The 19,863-nt window shown below is 29.9% G+C and overlaps 1 protein-coding gene across 3 annotated transcripts in view; it reads right to left on the bottom strand.

Annotated features, from left to right (window-relative positions):
- The window catches only part of Scr (homeobox sex combs reduced), an 89,869-nt gene that overhangs the window by 35,487 nt on the left and 34,519 nt on the right, over window positions 1–19,863 (bottom strand). For all 3 annotated transcript variants that reach the window (XM_073958718.1, XM_073958716.1, XM_073958717.1), the window contains one exon: window positions 15,243–16,209. In XM_073958718.1, the coding sequence (XP_073814819.1) occupies window positions 15,243–16,110 (868 nt within the window). In that variant the 5' untranslated portion in view covers window positions 16,111–16,209. The remainder of the gene's footprint in view (window positions 1–15,242; window positions 16,210–19,863) is intronic.

The raw sequence follows: 19,863 nt of genomic DNA on the forward strand, positions 1-19,863 counted from the left end.
GGTCAAATTTCCCTAGCCAACAAGGAGAATGTTTAAGAAATTCCTTAAGCCAACCAGCCGGCCAACTAACCGGCAATTGCTTTAGAAACAAAAAAGAACGGACCACAAAAAATGATTTGCGCTCCACTATAACACAACAACGCCATTTAAGCCAAACTTCCATCGATATAAACTTGCCCACAACAACAACACAAATAGAAGCTGGAGGAGTAAATTTGTGGTTGTGGCCCACAACAGCAAAAAAGAGAATGTTGTTTACCATTTGAGTAAGAAGTCTTAGCCACCATGACTGCTAGCTGGCTGACCGAAGAGAAACAAAAAACCTAATCATAATCATTATGATTAAATGCAAGTTGTACGAAAAATCGTGTACCAAGTTAATGAAAATGTAATTGAGTAACGAATGCTTACCATACCTTGGTCGGACAGCTATGCTTTGCAAGAAAATGAAAAAAAAAATCCAAAGGCAAGTGGTGGACACCGTTTGTGGAGAGATGCAAAAAAAATGTTAGAGCCAAGGATGTCTGCCTACTTGCTGGTAGTATTTACTTGTTCGTTCATTTATTTATGTTGCCATTGCTGTTGTAAAGGAGCAAACGCGTGTCGTAAATGGGAAATGGGAGTCACACAAAAATAAAAAGAACAGGCAAACGGGTGAAAAGTAATCAAAAATATATATAATATTGGCTATAGTTTGAAATGGGAGAGACAACATGGGAATAAACAGTGGAATGGATTGGGTTCAGAGCGTCACAATTTCGTCAAGACTAGGCTAATACAAAATAAATAAAATTAATTTAAAGCCCAGTCAACTACTTATGCATTCTAGTAATTGACTAAATGTTAACATTTTCGTACTGTTTTTCCTGTTTCATGTGTATGCCTTTATATTAGACTCTCTATAAAGCTTGACATTTATGAAAATATTTAATTAGAATCTTTACAAACTCTTTACAAATTTGAATTCGAATGGATGAATTTTCAGAATTTCATAAAAAATCAATAATCAATACTGTTTGTATTAAATTCTAACACAGTACGATGAAGTAAATTTGCAACAAAATGTATCTCAATTAAATATCCACAATAATTTAATTTTACCTATGAGGTTATAACAGTTTGAATTAAATATGTATTTAATAATTTTCAATAACAAGTCTAAGCTGCAACTATAATTCAAAGAAAGAATCCGTTTATCCCCATTGCTTCCGCATCTAAAGTCCATAAAATATTCTGTCAATTTATACAAAAATTCAAAATTAATTACTTACATTAATTTTATAGTCATATAAAAAAATTATTATTATTAAAATTTTAATAAATAACAACATTGTTGAGTACTTTGTTGAGTACAAAAAAATTCTATTTCTGTTGCACATTAATTTTTTGAAACCCCCGCAAAATTAAGAAGGTATGCATGTTATTTTGTTTTAAAACTTTTGTTGTTGGTGGTGGTCTTTTAAAATGTTATATTTGAGTGAGTGAGTCTTTGTTTCTTTTTGTAGCTATAGATTAGAGTGTTTCTTTATTTGATTTGGTTTAAACTTAACAAAAAAGGAAAAAAAGAATTGCGAATTGTACATTAATCAACATCACAATTTGACGTAAAGGTGGTAGGTAGAGTTGGCTGGTGGATTCGTTGGTGTTTCTTTGTGTTGTTGGATTTGACTTGAAGATACTACTATGCATATTACCGGATTGACTTGATGATGAATAATTTTAGGGTGTTTCTTGTTTTATTTTTTTTTTCAGAAATGAAATGTGACTTTTTGTGATATTGGTGAAAAATAGGATTTGTGTTGTTTTTTATATACTACATTTGTTTTTATTTTTGTTAATTCAGGTAAAAAATGTGTATTCATTTAAAATAAAGCTTTTAAAACTTGTTATTTTTGTTATCTCACTAAAAACAGCAGAAATAGGTGTCAATGGATAGAGTTATACCTAAAAATTTTAAATTGACATTTTAAAGGTTAACCCCCCCCCCCCCACAATTTTCAGGATATATTTTCTAAATACATTTCGAAAGATCGGACTCCAATAATTCTCTTCATATGAAATCATACAGAAGAAAAATAATAATTCTACAATTTATGCAGCCATTTCTCAAAGAGAATCATTCTTGAAGTGTATACAACTTGCATAATAAAAATAAAAGAACAAATAAATTCTAAAGCATACCATAAGGCGGAATATTTCAATAACCATTAGCAGACAACAATTCACTCCTCGAAAAAGGCAGGACATACATACTTTTAATAATTAATTTCAAAGAAAATTTTTAGTTTATATTTAAATATGAACCCAATCTTTTTGGATAATAATTTTAACTTTGTTTTATATTTATTTTTTCCAACTTGCTTTAAATTTTTGCTCTTCACTGTAAATATCTATCAAAACATGCGAGTAATCGTATACCAATTAATTGGTTATGCCTTTCAGCTATCGTATCACAAAAAATGTTTTGCTACATATCATTTCTGAATGAATAGCTATGTATGTACAATCTACATACATGGAAGAAACTGGTTCTTAATTAAAACATACAGATATATTCATATGTGTGTACGCTCAGCTATGTGTGAAATTAATTTTTTGGTATACACCTTGTGTATGAAAAATATTAACTCATTCATAGAATCAATTACAAAAGGTATGTTGCGTTAATTTCTTGGCATCAATGGTTTTTCTTGTGAATTTGGAAAAAAGTGAAAATGTCTCTCTGTCTTCATCGGATAAAATATGTCACAAAGAAAGCAGGGGGTAAATGTGAAGAGAAAGTGTAAAAGTTGTCAGACGAAATGAATTTAGTTGAAGGGAGCATATTTTCCGGGGGAATTAAGGAAGTGTACGAATCTTCCAAAAAGAACCTTAAACGAATTTTACACTTACAATTAAAACAAGTGTTTTGGGAGTTTACGTAATTTATTTGACAGATATTGTATGGAATTGAAAACTTAAATGATGCATATTTTATAAAACATGTTCAATATAAAATGCGTTTAAGTGTTCTACTACATATTTCTTAAAATGCCATCTATACCTCAACGTTTAGTTTACTGTTGATTAGCATATTTTTAGGTAAGTTAACTACATAGTATTTTTAAAAATTGACTAAAAGTATAACATTTTCGTACTGTTTTTCCTGTTTCATTCGTATGCCTTGACATTGGGCTCTCTGTAAAGCTTTACATTATATCATTTAATTAGAATCTTTAAAAATTAATGTTACTTTTACGGCCGGCTTCTCTAAGACGACTCGAAATCAATTTTTTTTTCTATTTGCTACCAAACCCCTGTTATTGTAGAATTTTTTGTTTGAAAACAAAAATGAATACAGCATTTACAATAAACAGAAGTTTGGTAATAGTTTGATTGAATTCGAATGGTTTAATTTTCAGTTTTGATTTTCATAAAAAATAAATAATCATATTGTTTTTATTAATTTCTAACATTGTAAGATCAAGCAAATATATAACACAGTGTGTCTTAATTAAATGTCTACAATAATTTCATTTGACCTATGAGGTCATAACTGTTTGAATTAAGTATGTATTTAATAATATTCAATAACAAGTCTAAACTGCAACTATGACTTAAAGAAAAAATTAGTTTAACCACAAAGAACATTCTAATTGCTTTAATATATATTTTTTTAAATGCCATCTATACTTAAACTTTTAGTTTACTGTTGGTCGGGATAATTAAGGAGGAATATTTCAACTACGGGTTTTTTAGCAAATTTGCTGCGATTGAATTCGAAACAAGATTGGGTTTTCGATATTCAGTGGTAATTATTTATGACCTCCTATCAATGGTCGCAAAGATCAAACTAAAGTAGACAGAACGTCCAATTTGTTGGTTTAGTTTTCTGAGCGTCACCTACAGTAAGGAGACCCGAAAATTTTCGGTTTTTTTGCTTTAGACTATCTACAAATAAAATATTTTCGTTAAGTACGTAACAGGCAAAATATATACAAAAGGGTCTTAAACACACATATGACCTTTATTATGGTTTCTATATCTCTTTCTTCTGTTTTCAAAGGACTTCCATGGAAAGGTTATCTTTACTGAACCTTTTTAGAACTATAATAAGTACGTAAACTTGTTCAATAATACCAACTATTCATTGCAAAGAGCTATGAACTAGATTAGTCGATATACGACCTTTTTTGGAAAAAATAATCTTTATTTCACATCACTTCTTACAATTCTCAAGTGCACAGTTGATAGAAAATTGAAAACTGCCATAGCCGCACGTTGGGCGCCATCAAAATATTGAAAATCTCTGAAGGTTTGACGCCTTTTTATTGAAAATGTAACAATAGGTAGTGGAAAATTAAAAAAATTAACGCCATGGTTTAATCGTATCGAAAAGTAAATATCTATGGGGGTGTGATCTGATCTAGCCCAATGTTGGGCGCCATTATTTTGATGTCACCCTTTGAACTATCCCATAAGACAATTATCATTAATAAGGGATATTCAAAAGTAAATTCGGAGTTGAGGTTTTTCGTTTCTGTCAGATTTCCGTTTCGAACATATCGATTGGTTGTTTGTTAGTTTGATTAGGACTATTTGAAGGTTTTTTAAACATATATATTTTGAATTGTGTTTGAGTTTGAAAGTTCTATCCCCTATTACAAAATGTATATATATAATTCATTTTCTTATTTTTTTCACAACAAAAGAACCCTTTCACAACAAAAGAACCCTTCAGAGAACAAAACTTATATTAACATAAGACCAAAGAAGAATTTGAAGTATAGAATATTTGTACAAATTTAAAAATTTTGCCCCCAAGTATGATGAGATGAAAATGATTTCGTAAACTTGACGTGATTATTGGTCATAAAGCGAATTGTGGTTAGTTTGAACTGGTTTCATTGTCCATTGGCTAAAGACTGTTGTCTGGTGGCAATCTAAACGTTTACACAAGAGCGAGAGACAGGAAAAATTGCTACCAAATTGCAATTTGCATAATTGTTAACATGATGTTGATGTCTTGTCCTAACATCCTTTCTTTTTCCACGTTTACCTTACTTTACTTTTTTTTGGTTTCGAATGCAATTTATGCATCTTTTTTCTTCTAGACGGTAGGTATTTTATGGACAAGTGTTGTAAATAAATGATCAAGGTGGTAAATGCTTAAGCATGAAGAAGTTATGTACCGGCCGGCCATCATGCATTTAACCCTTTAGAGATAAATTTGTGTATGTGGTGGTAAAAAAAAACATAATTGGTAGTAGCATGTATGGCTATAGAGTACTTGAATGCTAATTATAAGTGGTGTTGCAATTGATAAAAGGAAAGAAGAGTAAAAACGATGAACCATTTTTTCGTTCGTTATCTTGGCTTTTTTGGCCCTGCCATTTTACAGATCACCATAATTGGTTGAATCAACAAGCTCATGTTGTTTTATTCCATATTTCATTCCGTTCCGTTCATGTGGTGCCAAAGTTGTTGAGTTTGCTTGTGTTCTCGTTAAATTAAACACATTAGACGTGACCATAATGTGGTAGTTGAGACCCTTTTTCTCTCGAAGAACATGGGAGAAAAAAAAACAAAACAGGATTCATGTTCATCAAAGCACAAGGTGTTTTTGTAAATTAAAATGATTATTGAAACAATTACTTGATGATGTTTAAAGTGAAAAATGAATGAAATATTAATAATGTTCCAAACGTGTTTGCAATTGAGGCATTAAGAGAGTCCAGCATTCAAATTTACAATTTTTTGAAATACTAAACGATTTATAAAGGACTTTTTTTGACTAATTTAAAAATTTGCACCTTTCTTTATGCATAATTTTTTAATTTAAATATTTATTAATGTTTCTTGCCACCTTCTCATGCCTTCAATGGCCTTTGACTCTTATGTTTATGCGTATCAGCAAAACCCTGTACCGGATATGGAACAATTTGAATACTACAACGGATATAAGCCAATCTCAACTACTTTATTATGTTGTACAACTCTTTTTTATCGACAATAATGTAAAATATAATCATGGGTTGTTGGGTAAGCTAAGATTGCATGTTTTAATAAAATTAAGTTATTAATGCTGTTGTAAAAGAAGAAGGTATATATGAACGTATATGCATCAACCTAACACCCTAAGATTTATCTCAAAGAGGAAACGAAAAATCGCCTGAAGAAATGTGTAAAATGAAGCATAAAAGTTTAATAAAATTTAAGAAGAATTTTATGACAACATTTAAAGAAATATTTTATTAGAAGAAAAAATATTTAAGATGGTAGATTTTGAATTTCTCCCTGTTAAAAAAAAAATAATTAAGATCAGTACCAGTAAACTTGGAAAGCTCGTGCGGTAGGTGTCGAACACCACATATTTAAATTTTATGAAACTGTTATACAACTGTTTTGACATGAAGTTATTAATGCTGTTGCAAAAAAAGAAGGCACAATAAACGCATATGTATGTATCAACCTAACACCCAAAAATTTTTCTTAGTAAGTAAGTAAGTTAGTTAGTAAGTAAGTAAGTTATGAAACTGTTATACAACTGTTCTGACATTAAGTAATTAATGCTGTTGCAAAAAAGAGGCATACAATCGCATACGCATCAACCTAACACCCAAAGATTTGTTTCAAAAACGAAACCGCCCTATGCAATGGGTAAATGAAGCATAGAATTTAAATAAAACTCAAGTAGAATTTTATAACAATATTTAACAAAGTATATTATTTGTTATGTCTAAAAATGTCTAAGATGGGAGACTTTGAAATTCACCTGGTAAAATAAAATAATTAAGATCAATATCTGTATCGGTAAATTTCGGAAAAATCGTACATTAGGTGTCAAACACCAAATATTTAAATTTTATCACAGTTATGAAACTGTTATACAACTGTTCTGACATAGCATACATATCAGCATTTAAACAAAAAATTATGAATTGATAGTAGCCTAAATGAATATTTACATGGAGTATAGCAGTTTAAAAACTGTAAAAAGTTTGTGACAGAACTAAAGAATTTCTATTCAGCCGTAAATAGAAAAAATACATATTAACAACACATTTTTCTAGGATATTATAGTGTTATCTTTTCTTTCATTAAATTTGTAAAGCGAACAATTTTTATTTGTTGTTGTTTTATTATTTAAATGCCCTGTAAAATTTTCATATTTTTTTATTTTTGTATTTATTCATGTTCAGATGTTCTTCGCACTTTAGCAGCTGTTGATAGAACTTTGAATATAACGACGTAGACATGCAACAGCAGTGTAGCAGCAATAACAACTGAAAAAAAACAATCAACAGCATTTAATGAAAAATTTGTACCGAAGTTCTTTCATTTAAGATGTTGCTTATAATCGGAAAACTCATTCAAATACCAAATATTTAAATATTATAACAGTAGTGGAACTGTTATACAACCGTTCTGACAAAGCAAATCTGCACTTAAACTAAAAACTGATATGGGTATTTACATGAAGTATAACAGTTCACAAACTGTTATACACAAAGGTTTCGTGTAAAAGGTTAGTAAAAATTTATCCGTAAATTTAAAAAAATAAGCAATTAAAAAATATCTAGGCATTTTACTTTCTAGTATTATGGTGTTGTTGCCTTCGTATAATATTTTTTTAATTTTAAATTTTTTAAAAAATTTTGTATTTATTTTATTTAAATGCCCTGTAAAAATTTCATAATTTTTTATTTCTGTATTTATTCTTGTATTTTTTCATGTTCAGATGTTCTTCGCACTTTAGCAGCTGTTGATAGAACTTTGGTTATAACGACGTCGACATGCGACAGCAGTGTAGCAGCAATAACAGAAAAAACTAAAAAAACAATCAACAGCATTTAATGAAAAATTTGTACCGATGTTCTTTCATTTAAAATGTTGCTTTGCCACTGCTGTTGCTGTATGTTATTCTACATGTGACTACAACGACATATTGCAATAAACGACAACGTCATTATCAACAGCATCCACGTCATCATCATCACCGCCAATGATCGCCATGCTCCGACATCATCACTTCATCTTCCATTTTTTAACACAAACGCACAAAAAAACATAAAGAAAGAGCATCACAAAAACAAAAAATATGGCAAAATTTCTTATGATTTTACAAGAAAAAAAATGAATTTGAAAGGGGGAAGGGTACCTTAGATACAAAAGTAAAAAAATCTTGGATATTGAACAATTTTTAAAAGGAATTGGACATATAAAAAAGGTTTATTACAAATCTGGGGCTCAATTCTGTTTATATGAAAATGTGAAATGAAAACTTTTATAAATGAGAAAACTGTCAAATGAAAAAAATTATAAAGGAAATATTTTTCATTTCAAATTTGCATAGAACAAGAATCCAGCCCCAGCTCAAATAAATTTTTGACCTATTAAAAACAAAGAATTTTTTTTCCAAAATCTACACGAATATTTTATTATTGCCTGTTTTACAACTTGTTGTCATTTCGTTCTCAACATAAACTACTAGCGTGTGTAGTTTATAACAACTGAAAAAATTATAATTACTCCATGATTACAATTGATATGAATCTAACGATAATTTTGATTCGTTTCAAAATGAATATGTTTTACAAACTACTTATGAGGGAATTTTCTACTGTGCAGTTCATTCAGAATCATATTTTTTGACTGTTACAATGTTGATCAGCTGTCCGCCTGACTGAAAGATATAAACGAACTCGCATGTTGCATACTTTTAGGTGGCCAAAAGTCTATGCTTCATGATGAATACAGTAAGGGCATATAAGGCACTGACTGTAAGTTTATTGTAAATGCAAAATTGGGATCCACAAGTTCCATAAACGATGGAGTAGACAAAAGTGAGGCAATATTTTTACAATCTATAAGCCATACTTCCATATTCCAAAACGTACTTCTCTCCCACCCAGGCCAAATAAAAAGTCAATAGTTTTTAATCTTCACTCCCCAAACATGTTATACAGTACACAACACTTGATTTTCTTTCGTTTACACTCCCCACGTCATTGTATTGTAAGTCTAGTGCACCACAACAGACATGTTGAAAATTCTTTTTAGTCTACGCTAAACGCGGCCTTGTTCTTTTTCCTCTTCCTCTGTATGTATGTATGTATGTATGTCTGCATTTTCTTTGATTGCTTGATATCAAGTGGAAAATGAAATAATAATAATGTGTTTAATAATTGCAAAATAACTAAGAGGAGATATAAACCCTCAATTGAAATTGCTTTGATCCCCATAAAACCAGCAATAAAGGGAAAATTTCAAAACATAACAACACTCCCCATCCTCTTCAGCAGCCGCCAATGCATACATAGAATAATTTCTTTTGCTTATATTTTCGTCTTCCTCTTTATCATGTAACAACTACTCGAAGACAAGACTTGATTTTACATTATTCTTCAATATTATGTTTTTCTTTTTTCAAAAATGTTGTTGGAAATTATAAAACATGCAGATGTGTAGATGTTTTCTTTCAAATAGGTTGTTAGTGTTGTTGTTGGAAACATGGTTTTGTCTTTATGCAGTGTATCTTTTTCATGTTACGAATTATCTTGTAATTATGGTAAACTAATTTTAATTTGAAATTATAATTAGTAATGATTCCAAAGAAATGTTCATAGGAAATTATTAATGAGTTATTTTATTTTTTATTTGAAAAAAATTAAATAAAATATTATTTTATAGTAAAGAATTTTTAAAATATTATCTTAACAAGTCTCGTTATTTTCAAAAATCCTTGACAAAAAGTCTATAAACTAATAATTAAAAATTCTATAGCAAAAATTTAGTACTGTATAACAGTTTTATAATTGTTACACATCTTATTAATCTGTTATACTACAATTAAATTGCTTAAATAGTATGTTTGTCTCGATTTTCAACATAAATAAATGTTGCATAACAGTTAAGAAATTGTTATAATTATTTTGAAACAGTTTTATAACTTTTATACTTTTTTCAAAACTGTTATACATCAACGAAATCGTTTTTTGAAAGGGCTACTAATGTCAATTAGTTTTTTTACAAAAGTAACAAAGTGTTATAATAATTTTGAAACTGTTATACTGATATGAAAAACTCCTTAAATGAATTTATTTGGCTGATTCGATTTCCATCAAATTCCCATTTGTCTTTGTTTCCCAAAAGAAATTTATTGCGGTTGGAAATATTTTTAAGAAAGCAAAAAAAAAAAACTAAATTTTTTGTTAATTAATTAATGAGTAATTTTATTTTTTATAAAACGAAATAATGAATAAAAAATATGATAATTTGATTAAAACATTAAATTTTAAAAATAAAAAATACATTTTTATAATAAAAATTTATTACTGTATAACAGCTTTATTACTGTTATGATGATCTAAAATTTTGTTGCTAAGTAATGTTATTCATTGTTTACGGAATAATGGATAAAAAATATGAAAAATATTAACATATAATAAAAAAAATTTGCTACTGTATTACAGTTTTATAATTGTTATACTTATTTCAAAACGAACGAAATTGATATTTTTGCAACTGCTGCCAATACAGTAGAATCGCGATAATTCGTACCTCGATAATATGAATAAATCCTTAAATGAATTTACCTTGTGTTTCTAAAGTTTATTTAATTAAATTCCTATTTTTTATTTGTATTTATTTTCATGAAGGAATGTTTGAAAATGGTTATTAGAAACTCAAAAAAATTAAATTTTTTATAAATCATTTTAATTACCAACAAACTTCCTCAATCCTTCCTTAAAGACCTGTTTTCTTGTTCAAAATGTTCTTATATCCGTAATATTAAAATTACCAGCCAATAGCTTACAATTATTTACCCATATTTTTTCAAATTAATTTGACTACTTGTTTTCATTGTTGAAAATTACAGGTAATTAATTATTTCTTATGACTAGAGTTAAAACAATTTCCTGCTATGCAGATCAACAAGCTAACCTCTCATTGGAAATTAAAGAAATTCTAATTCCACATTATTTATGCAACATTGTATTGGAAAAACATTTTTTGATTCGCCTGCTTGTATCAAACAATTTCTAAATCTTCTGCTACTACATACATACATACGTCGGTATACCATACCCAAATCATAGCAAATTACTACCAGCCTCTATAACATGGTTTAATTTTGCTGTCACATTCCATCACTTTTTGCTTCAAATAGCACCTGGTTGGCTGACAGACAAGCTTTTATGGCTTTTCAGCAGCAGCAACAACAATGAATAAGCAAACTTCCATGCAACTGCTTTGGGCTGTATTTTCATTACATAGTTGTTTTTATTGTTGCTGCTGCTATAAAAATGCAACAAAATGTTCATAAATTCTTTCAAATGGGGAGGTTTTTTTTGATGAATATGTAACGTTTTGCACGTAAATTTGCAGTTAATTTTTGTGTGTGCATGTTTGTGTGGGGGGGGGGGGGGGTTTGTTGTTGCTCGCTAATGTCTAGCTAGTTTCTCTAATAATTATTTTCCCATTAGCCAGAGTTGTTGGATCTACACTTCAGGTGTTGTTTTTTTTTCGTTTTTATTCGAATGCATACTATCTCCTTCGTGCGTTTGTTTGCCTGCAAGTTTAGAGTGAAGGCATTCCCATTGTGAATGTGATTTTTATTGGATTTATAAATAAATATACAATTGTTAATTACACAAATAATTACTAAACAAAATTGTTTACATGTGGACATTGGAAGTCATTATAAAGAAAAAAAAAACTTGTAACCTTTTAACATGCTTTTCCATGATTTATGGCAATTGCATCGAATTTTATATGGACTTTGTCAATTAAATGTTAGAGCATTCAATTTTTCTTATTTTTTTTAATGATATTACCCATTTTTGATATATGTATGTATAAAAAACATAAATCCTGTGATTGTCTGTCAATAGGTCATGTCTTCTCACCTTTTGTCAGTTGCTTGCTTGTATTTTTTATTTTTTTGTTTAGCTTCATAACCTACGTCTTCTGTTCTTTTGGTCATGGGTCTGAGGGCAAACAATTGGTGGTATGATTTCCTTGTCATATTTCCATGAAAACAACCAAAAAAGAAAAAAATCTATGACACCCAAGAAAAATTGTTAGTCATTATTTATAAGAGTTGTGCGTTCAAATTCATGCAGGTTTCCCCCAAAAGTTTTTTGTTGTTGTTGTTCTACAATTGCTTGTGGTTGCCTTCATTATTTATATTAAATCAAAATGAAAAAATTGACTATATTTTTGGAATCTCTACAGTGTTTTTTTTGGGAAGTTGACTTAAGAAAAGGGCGCAAGAGGTGTTAGTGAAAGTGTGTTTGGAATACGTTTATGGTCGTAGAAGCGAATGTGTGTTTGTGTTGTCGTCATTGCCAGACTTTTTGGTGGGAGTTGAAATAGTTTAGTTTTTCTTGGGTTTTTTTTTTTTTGGTTTGTTGTGGGGGTTTTTCGCGCAGTATTCATTTTCTCGCAGCACGCGGTCTCATTTAAGGAAACAAGAAAACTCAATGAACAACAATACATTTGGAAATCTTTTGTATTGTTTTTGTTGATTTTTTTCTGGTTATGTGCTTGCTTGCTGCTAGCATGGATGGATTATGTTTATTTGTTTTGACAAGTTGAAGCGTTGAAATAAGCAGTCATTTAAATCATAAGTTTCTGCTTAAATGTGAATAAATTGGATTTATTTACGATGTAGAGATTGCCTATGATAGATGAAATGATAAATTGTTTGAAAAAATCAAATTAATTTCAAATCAGCAGGGAAAACATTTTCCATGATTTGGAGAGCAAATGAATGATAGGTACTATTGCAAATAAATTTACCAGTTGTTCCTTACACTTAAAATTACATTTTTGATTTTATTTGAAAAAAAAAAAACTGTTATACAACTGTTGTTGGCGTAATAAAATATTAAAGGATAATAACTCTCGTCAAAAGGAAGGTATGCTTTAAAATTGAAATATTCATTTCCGCATGTAGTGAATATACTTTGGAAAACTTTGTAAACTGTTATACAGCTGGTTTAGAGAGCAAATAAATGATAGGTACTATTGCAAATAAATTTAACAATTGTTCATTACACTTTAAATTACATTTTTGATTTTATTTGAAAAAATTAAAACTGTTATATAACTGTAATAAAATATTAATGGATAATAACTCTAACTGTTATACAACTGTAATAAAATATTAATGGATAATAACTCTCGTCCAAAGGAAGGTATGCTTTAAAATTTAAATATTCATTTCCGCATGTAGTGAATATACTTTGGAACACGTTGTAAACTGTTATACAGCTGTACTGCATAATATAATGTACTAAATAAAATATAGAAAATTTTTCTAAACTGTTATACAGCTGTATTTAAGAATTTTTAATTTTTATTGGATCGTAAGCTATTGCCAAAAGTAGAAAAACCTAAAAATTATCAAATTAATTTTCACATTTACTGAATATAATTTAGAACATTTTCTAAACTGTTATACAGCTGTCAAAATATATTTTAAGAATTTGAATCTGCTTCCTAATGAATTTAAAAGTAGATAATTAAGTAAATTGAATCAAAAATCAAATATTGAAAATGTTTTACGTGGGAAAAATATAAATTAATCGGCATTTCTAACCAATACTTTGTTAAAGTTCAACTTTACATGTATTGAAAAAATGTTTCTCAACTGTTTCTAACAGCTGTACAGTGGCGTTCCCAGACTAAAAATGGGATAAATGCTAAATCTACATGAATTGAAAACTTTTTTTTGGAATTTTAGTCTGTTGCCTAAAGGAATAAACTAAATAACAAACTCATTTATAACTGTTATACATCTATTAGTAGCATTTTCAATATTTTGAATGCAATGAAATATGTATTATTCAAATAACAATATTGTATAACAATTTTACTGTTACAGTTTTAAGATATTGAAATGCTGCAAATCATGAATTTTGAATACTTCAATATGTCCAGATTTACTTTAGGCAATTATCCTTGTGACAGTTGCCAGTTTATCGGTAAGAGAGGGTGGTATGCCTCACCCCTCTTTCGAACAAATAGACAAGTGCTGCCAGGAAAATTGTCTTAAGTGAATCTAAACTAAGTGGCTAAATGTCCAAACTTCGAGAACCATAAATTAGAAGACAATATCCATGGAACAAAAATATATTTAAGTTCTATTGCACAACAAAGAAAATGTTGGAAACTGTTATACAATTGTTTTGAAATGATTTTAAAATTAAAATTAAAGGAAAAATCTTTATAAAATTTAAAAATTAGAATCTTATACCCATCGTAAAAAATTTGCAAAGATATTTAACATAATTTCGTGGATTTAATCTCCCGAGTAACGTTTTTCCTAAAGTTTTTACTTTAGGCAATTTTCCTTGTGGCAGTTGTCAGTTTATCGGTGAGAGAGGGTGGTATGCCTCACCCCTCTTTCGAACAAATATACAATTGCTGCCAGGAAAACTGTCTAAAGTAAATCTAAACTAAGTGGCTAAATGTCGGAACTTCGAGAACCATACATTAAAAGACAATTTCCATGGAACAAGAATATATTTAAGTTTATTGCACAACAAAGGAAAGGTTGGAAACTGTTATACAACGGTTCTGAAATGATTTTAAGATTAAAATTAAAGGAAAAATCTTTATAAAATTTAAAAATTAGAATCTTATACACATGGTAAAAAATTTGCAAAGATATTTAACAAAATTTCATGGATTTAATCTTCCGAGGAGAGTAGATACAATTTGTGTTGGGTGCATTCCACCTAACCAGATTAAGGTAGCTGTTAATCGACAAAAGGAGCAATCAGCTAAATGAGCTAATAAGGTTAAAATTGTCAACTAACTGAATGTAGGAACATTTCCATTAGATAAGCTATTAGGCGTTGAGATTTTGAAATATCAACATGAACTAGCTAAACAATATGAAGTAGAACTCTTGAGAATAAAATGAAAATTTGAGTTCAAAACGTTTATTTATTGATCAGTTTCCCTAAGACGATTCGAAACCAAGCTCCTGTTATTGTGATGAATTGTAATTTGATAGAAAACAAAGTTGAATCAAATATTTTTGAAAAAAAAACTAAAGTTTGTTAGTAATTCGAACGAATTTGGTTCCGAATTGTATTAGGGAAACCGGCCCCTTTGAATTATGATATTCTTTTGGAAATTATTGTTTTATAACTTAAAAACTTGTTTGAAAATTGTTAAACAATTCTAAAATTGTTTTATTTTTCTTAATATAAAAAAAAAATAATAATTTCTGTTTTGGTACTTACTTTGACCCAGATGTACTCTCTTCATCCAGGGATATATTTGTGGAGGATTTTTCTTATTGCCACTATTTTGACTACTGCCCGCTTCGTTGCCGCTATCACTTTCCGAGTCGGATTCTCCCTCACCGGGACTGTGCATGGGTACGTTGACATTATTGCTATGATTATTATTTAAATTAACTCCCAATACGCCCTTATTCAGAGATCTGGCAACACTTTCCACAACCGATGACGGTGAAAGTTTGGGTGATATATCTCGTGTCGACAAATCCTGGGGACTGGCCAATGATTGTTGATTATTATTTGTATTACTGGAACTATTGTTATTGCCGGTGGGTGTTTGAGGATCATTGGCATATTTACAATTAATATTGCCGGGTTGTTGTTGTTGCGGGTGTTGTTGTCCTAATTGTTGCTGCTGCTGTTGTTGTTGTTGCTGCTGCTGATTAACAGCTGACGCATGGGCATTGTGTTGTTGTTGCTGTTGGTGTTGCATTAGCAAACGTTGAGGTTGTAATTGTGTATAATCAACCATTTCGGGAGGTGTGGCCTGAGAACCAGCTCCACCACCACCGCCGCCCGCACCTAAACTATATGCTGCCTGATTGGCATAGTGAGCCTGAGGTGTGTTGGGATATAAATTTGGTGCATATGCAGCAGCGGCAGGGAAATAATCATTACCCGGCGTGGCAGCACCAGAATTGCCGCTACCCGCACTACCGGCACCAGGACCGCCATTACTGTTGGGTGTATTTGCACTGCCGCTAGGATTGCCAGGATGACCCTGTTGTGAGTTCATTTGTTGGGGATAACATGAGGCCAGTGAGTTGACGAACTGATATGAAGACATGGCAAAGCAATCAGGATCCATGATGGACGGTATTTTGTTCAGAATTTTTGGCGGCTAATAATTAGCCGTATTTAGGGTAGGAACCAAATGAACGAAGCGCAAAGGTAATGCGAAAAAAAACTGTAAAAGAAGAAAGGGAAAATAAATGAAAATTAGTAAAGGAAATATAACATTTCTGTAGCAAAATAGTCAACAAATCAAATTTGTACTATAAATATTATTTTCAAAAGAGACCAATCCCGAATGAGTATTTATGTATTTATATAAATATTTCTATACCATTTTTAGATTTGCCTTACTCTTCATAAGCTTTTCTTTCCACTGTAAGATAAAAATATTTAACATTCTTCTCAACCCAAAATCAGATACGAAAGACCAACTAAATGCCACAACATCATTTTAATATTTATATTTACACAATAATTTTCAAGATCATAAAACAAAATAAAATTCTTGATTAAATCGTTTATGTGGCACAAAAAAAAACAACGAAAAATTAGTTACCAAAAAAGAAGTATAAAATAACCCTCAAGTGTTTTATATTGAACTGATAATATATCCTGTAAATACAACATTCCCTTCGTGCATAATTTCAATAGCAATGAGGGTAAATTGCAAATTTCCTTTTGGAACAATTGGCTGGCTTGTCTTGCTGTACTGTTAAAGTGGCAACATATCCCTGCCGCTCATCACCACCACCATCACTAGTGACTGGATGGAATTGGACTGGTTGTTTGGTAGTTACGGTGTTTCTACACTACAAAAACCGGTAAAGGACATAATTATGTATGAAACGCGTACCTTCACATATAACAATGTATGGCCCAAAAATAAGTGGGTAGTGCTGAAAAGTAAAATGCTTCACGTTGATATTTAAACATATTTAGGCTTTTGAAATGGAGATAATGCTGGTTGTGGCTTTTTCAGGCCTTAAATGGTTTTCAAATAAATGGAAAACATTTGGAAGATTGTATAAAAAAGAACGTGCCTGTAAGAGCAAGTAGAGAAAGAAATACTTCATTAAATTTGTGAAACAGTTGTGAAAATTTCTAAAGAACCTAAAATGATCAGTCATTGCCTTCATAATTTTTTTAAACTACATTCTTAAATTGTTTCTTCCCAAAGGCTTTATTACATGTGTATAACAATTTCTAAAGAAACCCAAAGAAAGAATCCTAATCCCAAATGATAAGTCATTGCTTCATAATTTTTTTAAGCCGGAAACTGTTATACAAGTGGGATTCTAGTAGAAAATAACTGTTATAAGGAAAGGAAGTGTTAAAAATAAAATGAAACCAAAATAATTTTTAAGCTAATATTTCACTAAAATGTTCAATATTATAGAGAGTTATTTTATGTTATTATGAATTCATTTTATAAAACAAATTTACTTTATAAAAAAGAACATTTAAATTTACAAAATTTATTGTATTTCAAGTGTCAATTCCATTGGGGATATTTAAAATAAACTCTGTACAAAGGTCTGGGGGATTTTATAAAGTTTGTTCGATTTTCTTCGGCAAGAATTTGTTCTAAGATCGAAGAAGAACAGACAAATTTATTTTTATGATATTTCGCCTGAATATTTAAATTTGGAAAACAATTTTTATTTAATAGTGAAATATAAGAATTAAGTTTTATAAATAACATTTATTTGAATCTTTTTATTAGCCACTTTCCACCAAAGAGCTTTAAAACAAGCGTATAACAGTTTTAACAGTCTTTATTACATTTCATAATTATTTAAAACATTTTCAAGGGGCTGAGAAATCGATTTTAATTATTTTGCAACTGAGTATAACAATTTGACAAACTGTTATATTTGTATAACAATTTTTAAACACCTTAATATTAGAATTTGGAGAACAATTTTTATTTGATAGTGAAATATAAGAATTGAGTTTTATAAATAAAATTTTTTTAATCTATTTTTAAAACATGTGTATAACAGTTTTAACAGTCTCTATTACATTTTTTAACTACCTAAAATATTGCCAATAGGCTCGGAAATCGATTTTAATTATTTTGCAACTAAGTATTACAGTTTAAGAAACTGTTATACCAATATACCAGTTTAAAAAACTGTTATACTGATGTGATTTGGATAGGAAAACACTTAATGAATTTTTTCCACACCAACTTTTTTCTCTCAATACACTTCAAAGCATTTTCAAATTATTTTCCCTAAATATCCTAAATCCATAAACAAATATTTAAAAAATTTAAACATGGATTTTTATGGCCTTTTGTAGTTGAGCTCGTGCTTACAATGCTGTTAAAATGTACCATGTACATGTACAGCTTAACGTTTGTACATTCACTACAAAATCTTAAGCATACATATTTAGACGGAGAACAATATACAAAACAACAAACTTCACAAAAAGCAACATGAAAACTTATTAACTTGCTGCAACAACAATGTTACGGCCGACATTTGCAAAAACAAGGCAACAAATAAGACATGAGATTTTAAAGCAAAAAATAAACTAAAACAACAACAACTCCGGAAAATAATGTAAGAGTTCAAGTTGGCCATGCGGCGGCATACATTGCCCACAAAAACAAAAGCACGTGAAACCCATAATTTCGAACCAGTGGGCAATTTAACCCTTTAGCATAATTTTTTTTTTTTTGGTTAAATAAAGAAGAAAAACAAAGGGCTCCAACATAATACCAGTTGTTTGAAAGTCCTCTCCGTAAGGAATTTAAATATGGAAATGCTTTGTTATCTCGGTTAAAATTTTAAACAACACCATACTTATGAATTTACATACATATTACAATAATCTTTGCAAACAAAAAATTGTAATAAATTCCAGTTTTTTGGTCAATTGAGGAAATCTTTTCGATCACCACTTAAACGACAAACCGCCAGCATTGGCAAAAATCTCTTTTATTGGCCTTTGTTATGTCTGTTCTCTGGAGTTAACACTGAACTGAAGATGGCGTGGTTTTTTCCCCTCCTTACCGGCTATTTTTATTCGATATTCGAACAGAATTGCTTTTTAGCAAAGAATGAACAAAAAATCAATATAACCGCTAAAATAACATACAATAAGAACAACAATATCAACAACACAACAAACAAGCCTCCTAACTAACTTGTGGCAAGCATGAAAGAGTATGGTTTGGAAAATGGAACGTTGTTATGGCTGCTACTTTGGACGTTGTTCTTGTTCTTGGCATTTGCTGTTGCAGTTCTTGTTGTTGTTATTATTATTATTTTCGTTCTTGTTCTGTTATTGTTGCTGCTGTCTTGTATATGAGGTACAAGGTTTTTGACCTGCTAGCATTTTCAATCTACACTACAATTACGTAACCTGTATGGGTATTTTGGCAGACCCTCCTCACTGGTCGTTCAGACTAACGAAGCTTTCTTGTCGGTAATTTTTAAGGTCATAATCACAACGCAAACGCATTGCAATCTCCACTACCAGCAGAGTTTGTGCTGTTATGTAGCTAAGTCTACAATTTAAAGTTTGTTAAAATTAAATGGAATTAAGGATTTTAATTTTGTTAGTTATCCACAAAATAAGTCGATTATTATTAACCAACCACAACAACTATGCAATCACGTAGCCTTGTTCTTTTTGCTCTTCAATTTTGCGTTAGGATGTTAAATTTTGATAGGTAATCAATGTAAATACATAACATCGATGATTGAGATAATAGATTTATTTGATTAACTGAACATAAAGCAATTTTAAAAGGGGAATATATGCTTTTCATTAGCGGTATAACAGTTTTAAAACAAGGAGATGGCACTTTAAT

Source organism: Musca autumnalis, unplaced genomic scaffold (assembly GCF_047663935.1).
Source record: "Musca autumnalis isolate F117 unplaced genomic scaffold, ASM4766393v1 scaffold_1, whole genome shotgun sequence".
In the NCBI taxonomy this organism is placed as follows: Eukaryota; Metazoa; Arthropoda; class Insecta; order Diptera; family Muscidae; genus Musca; species Musca autumnalis.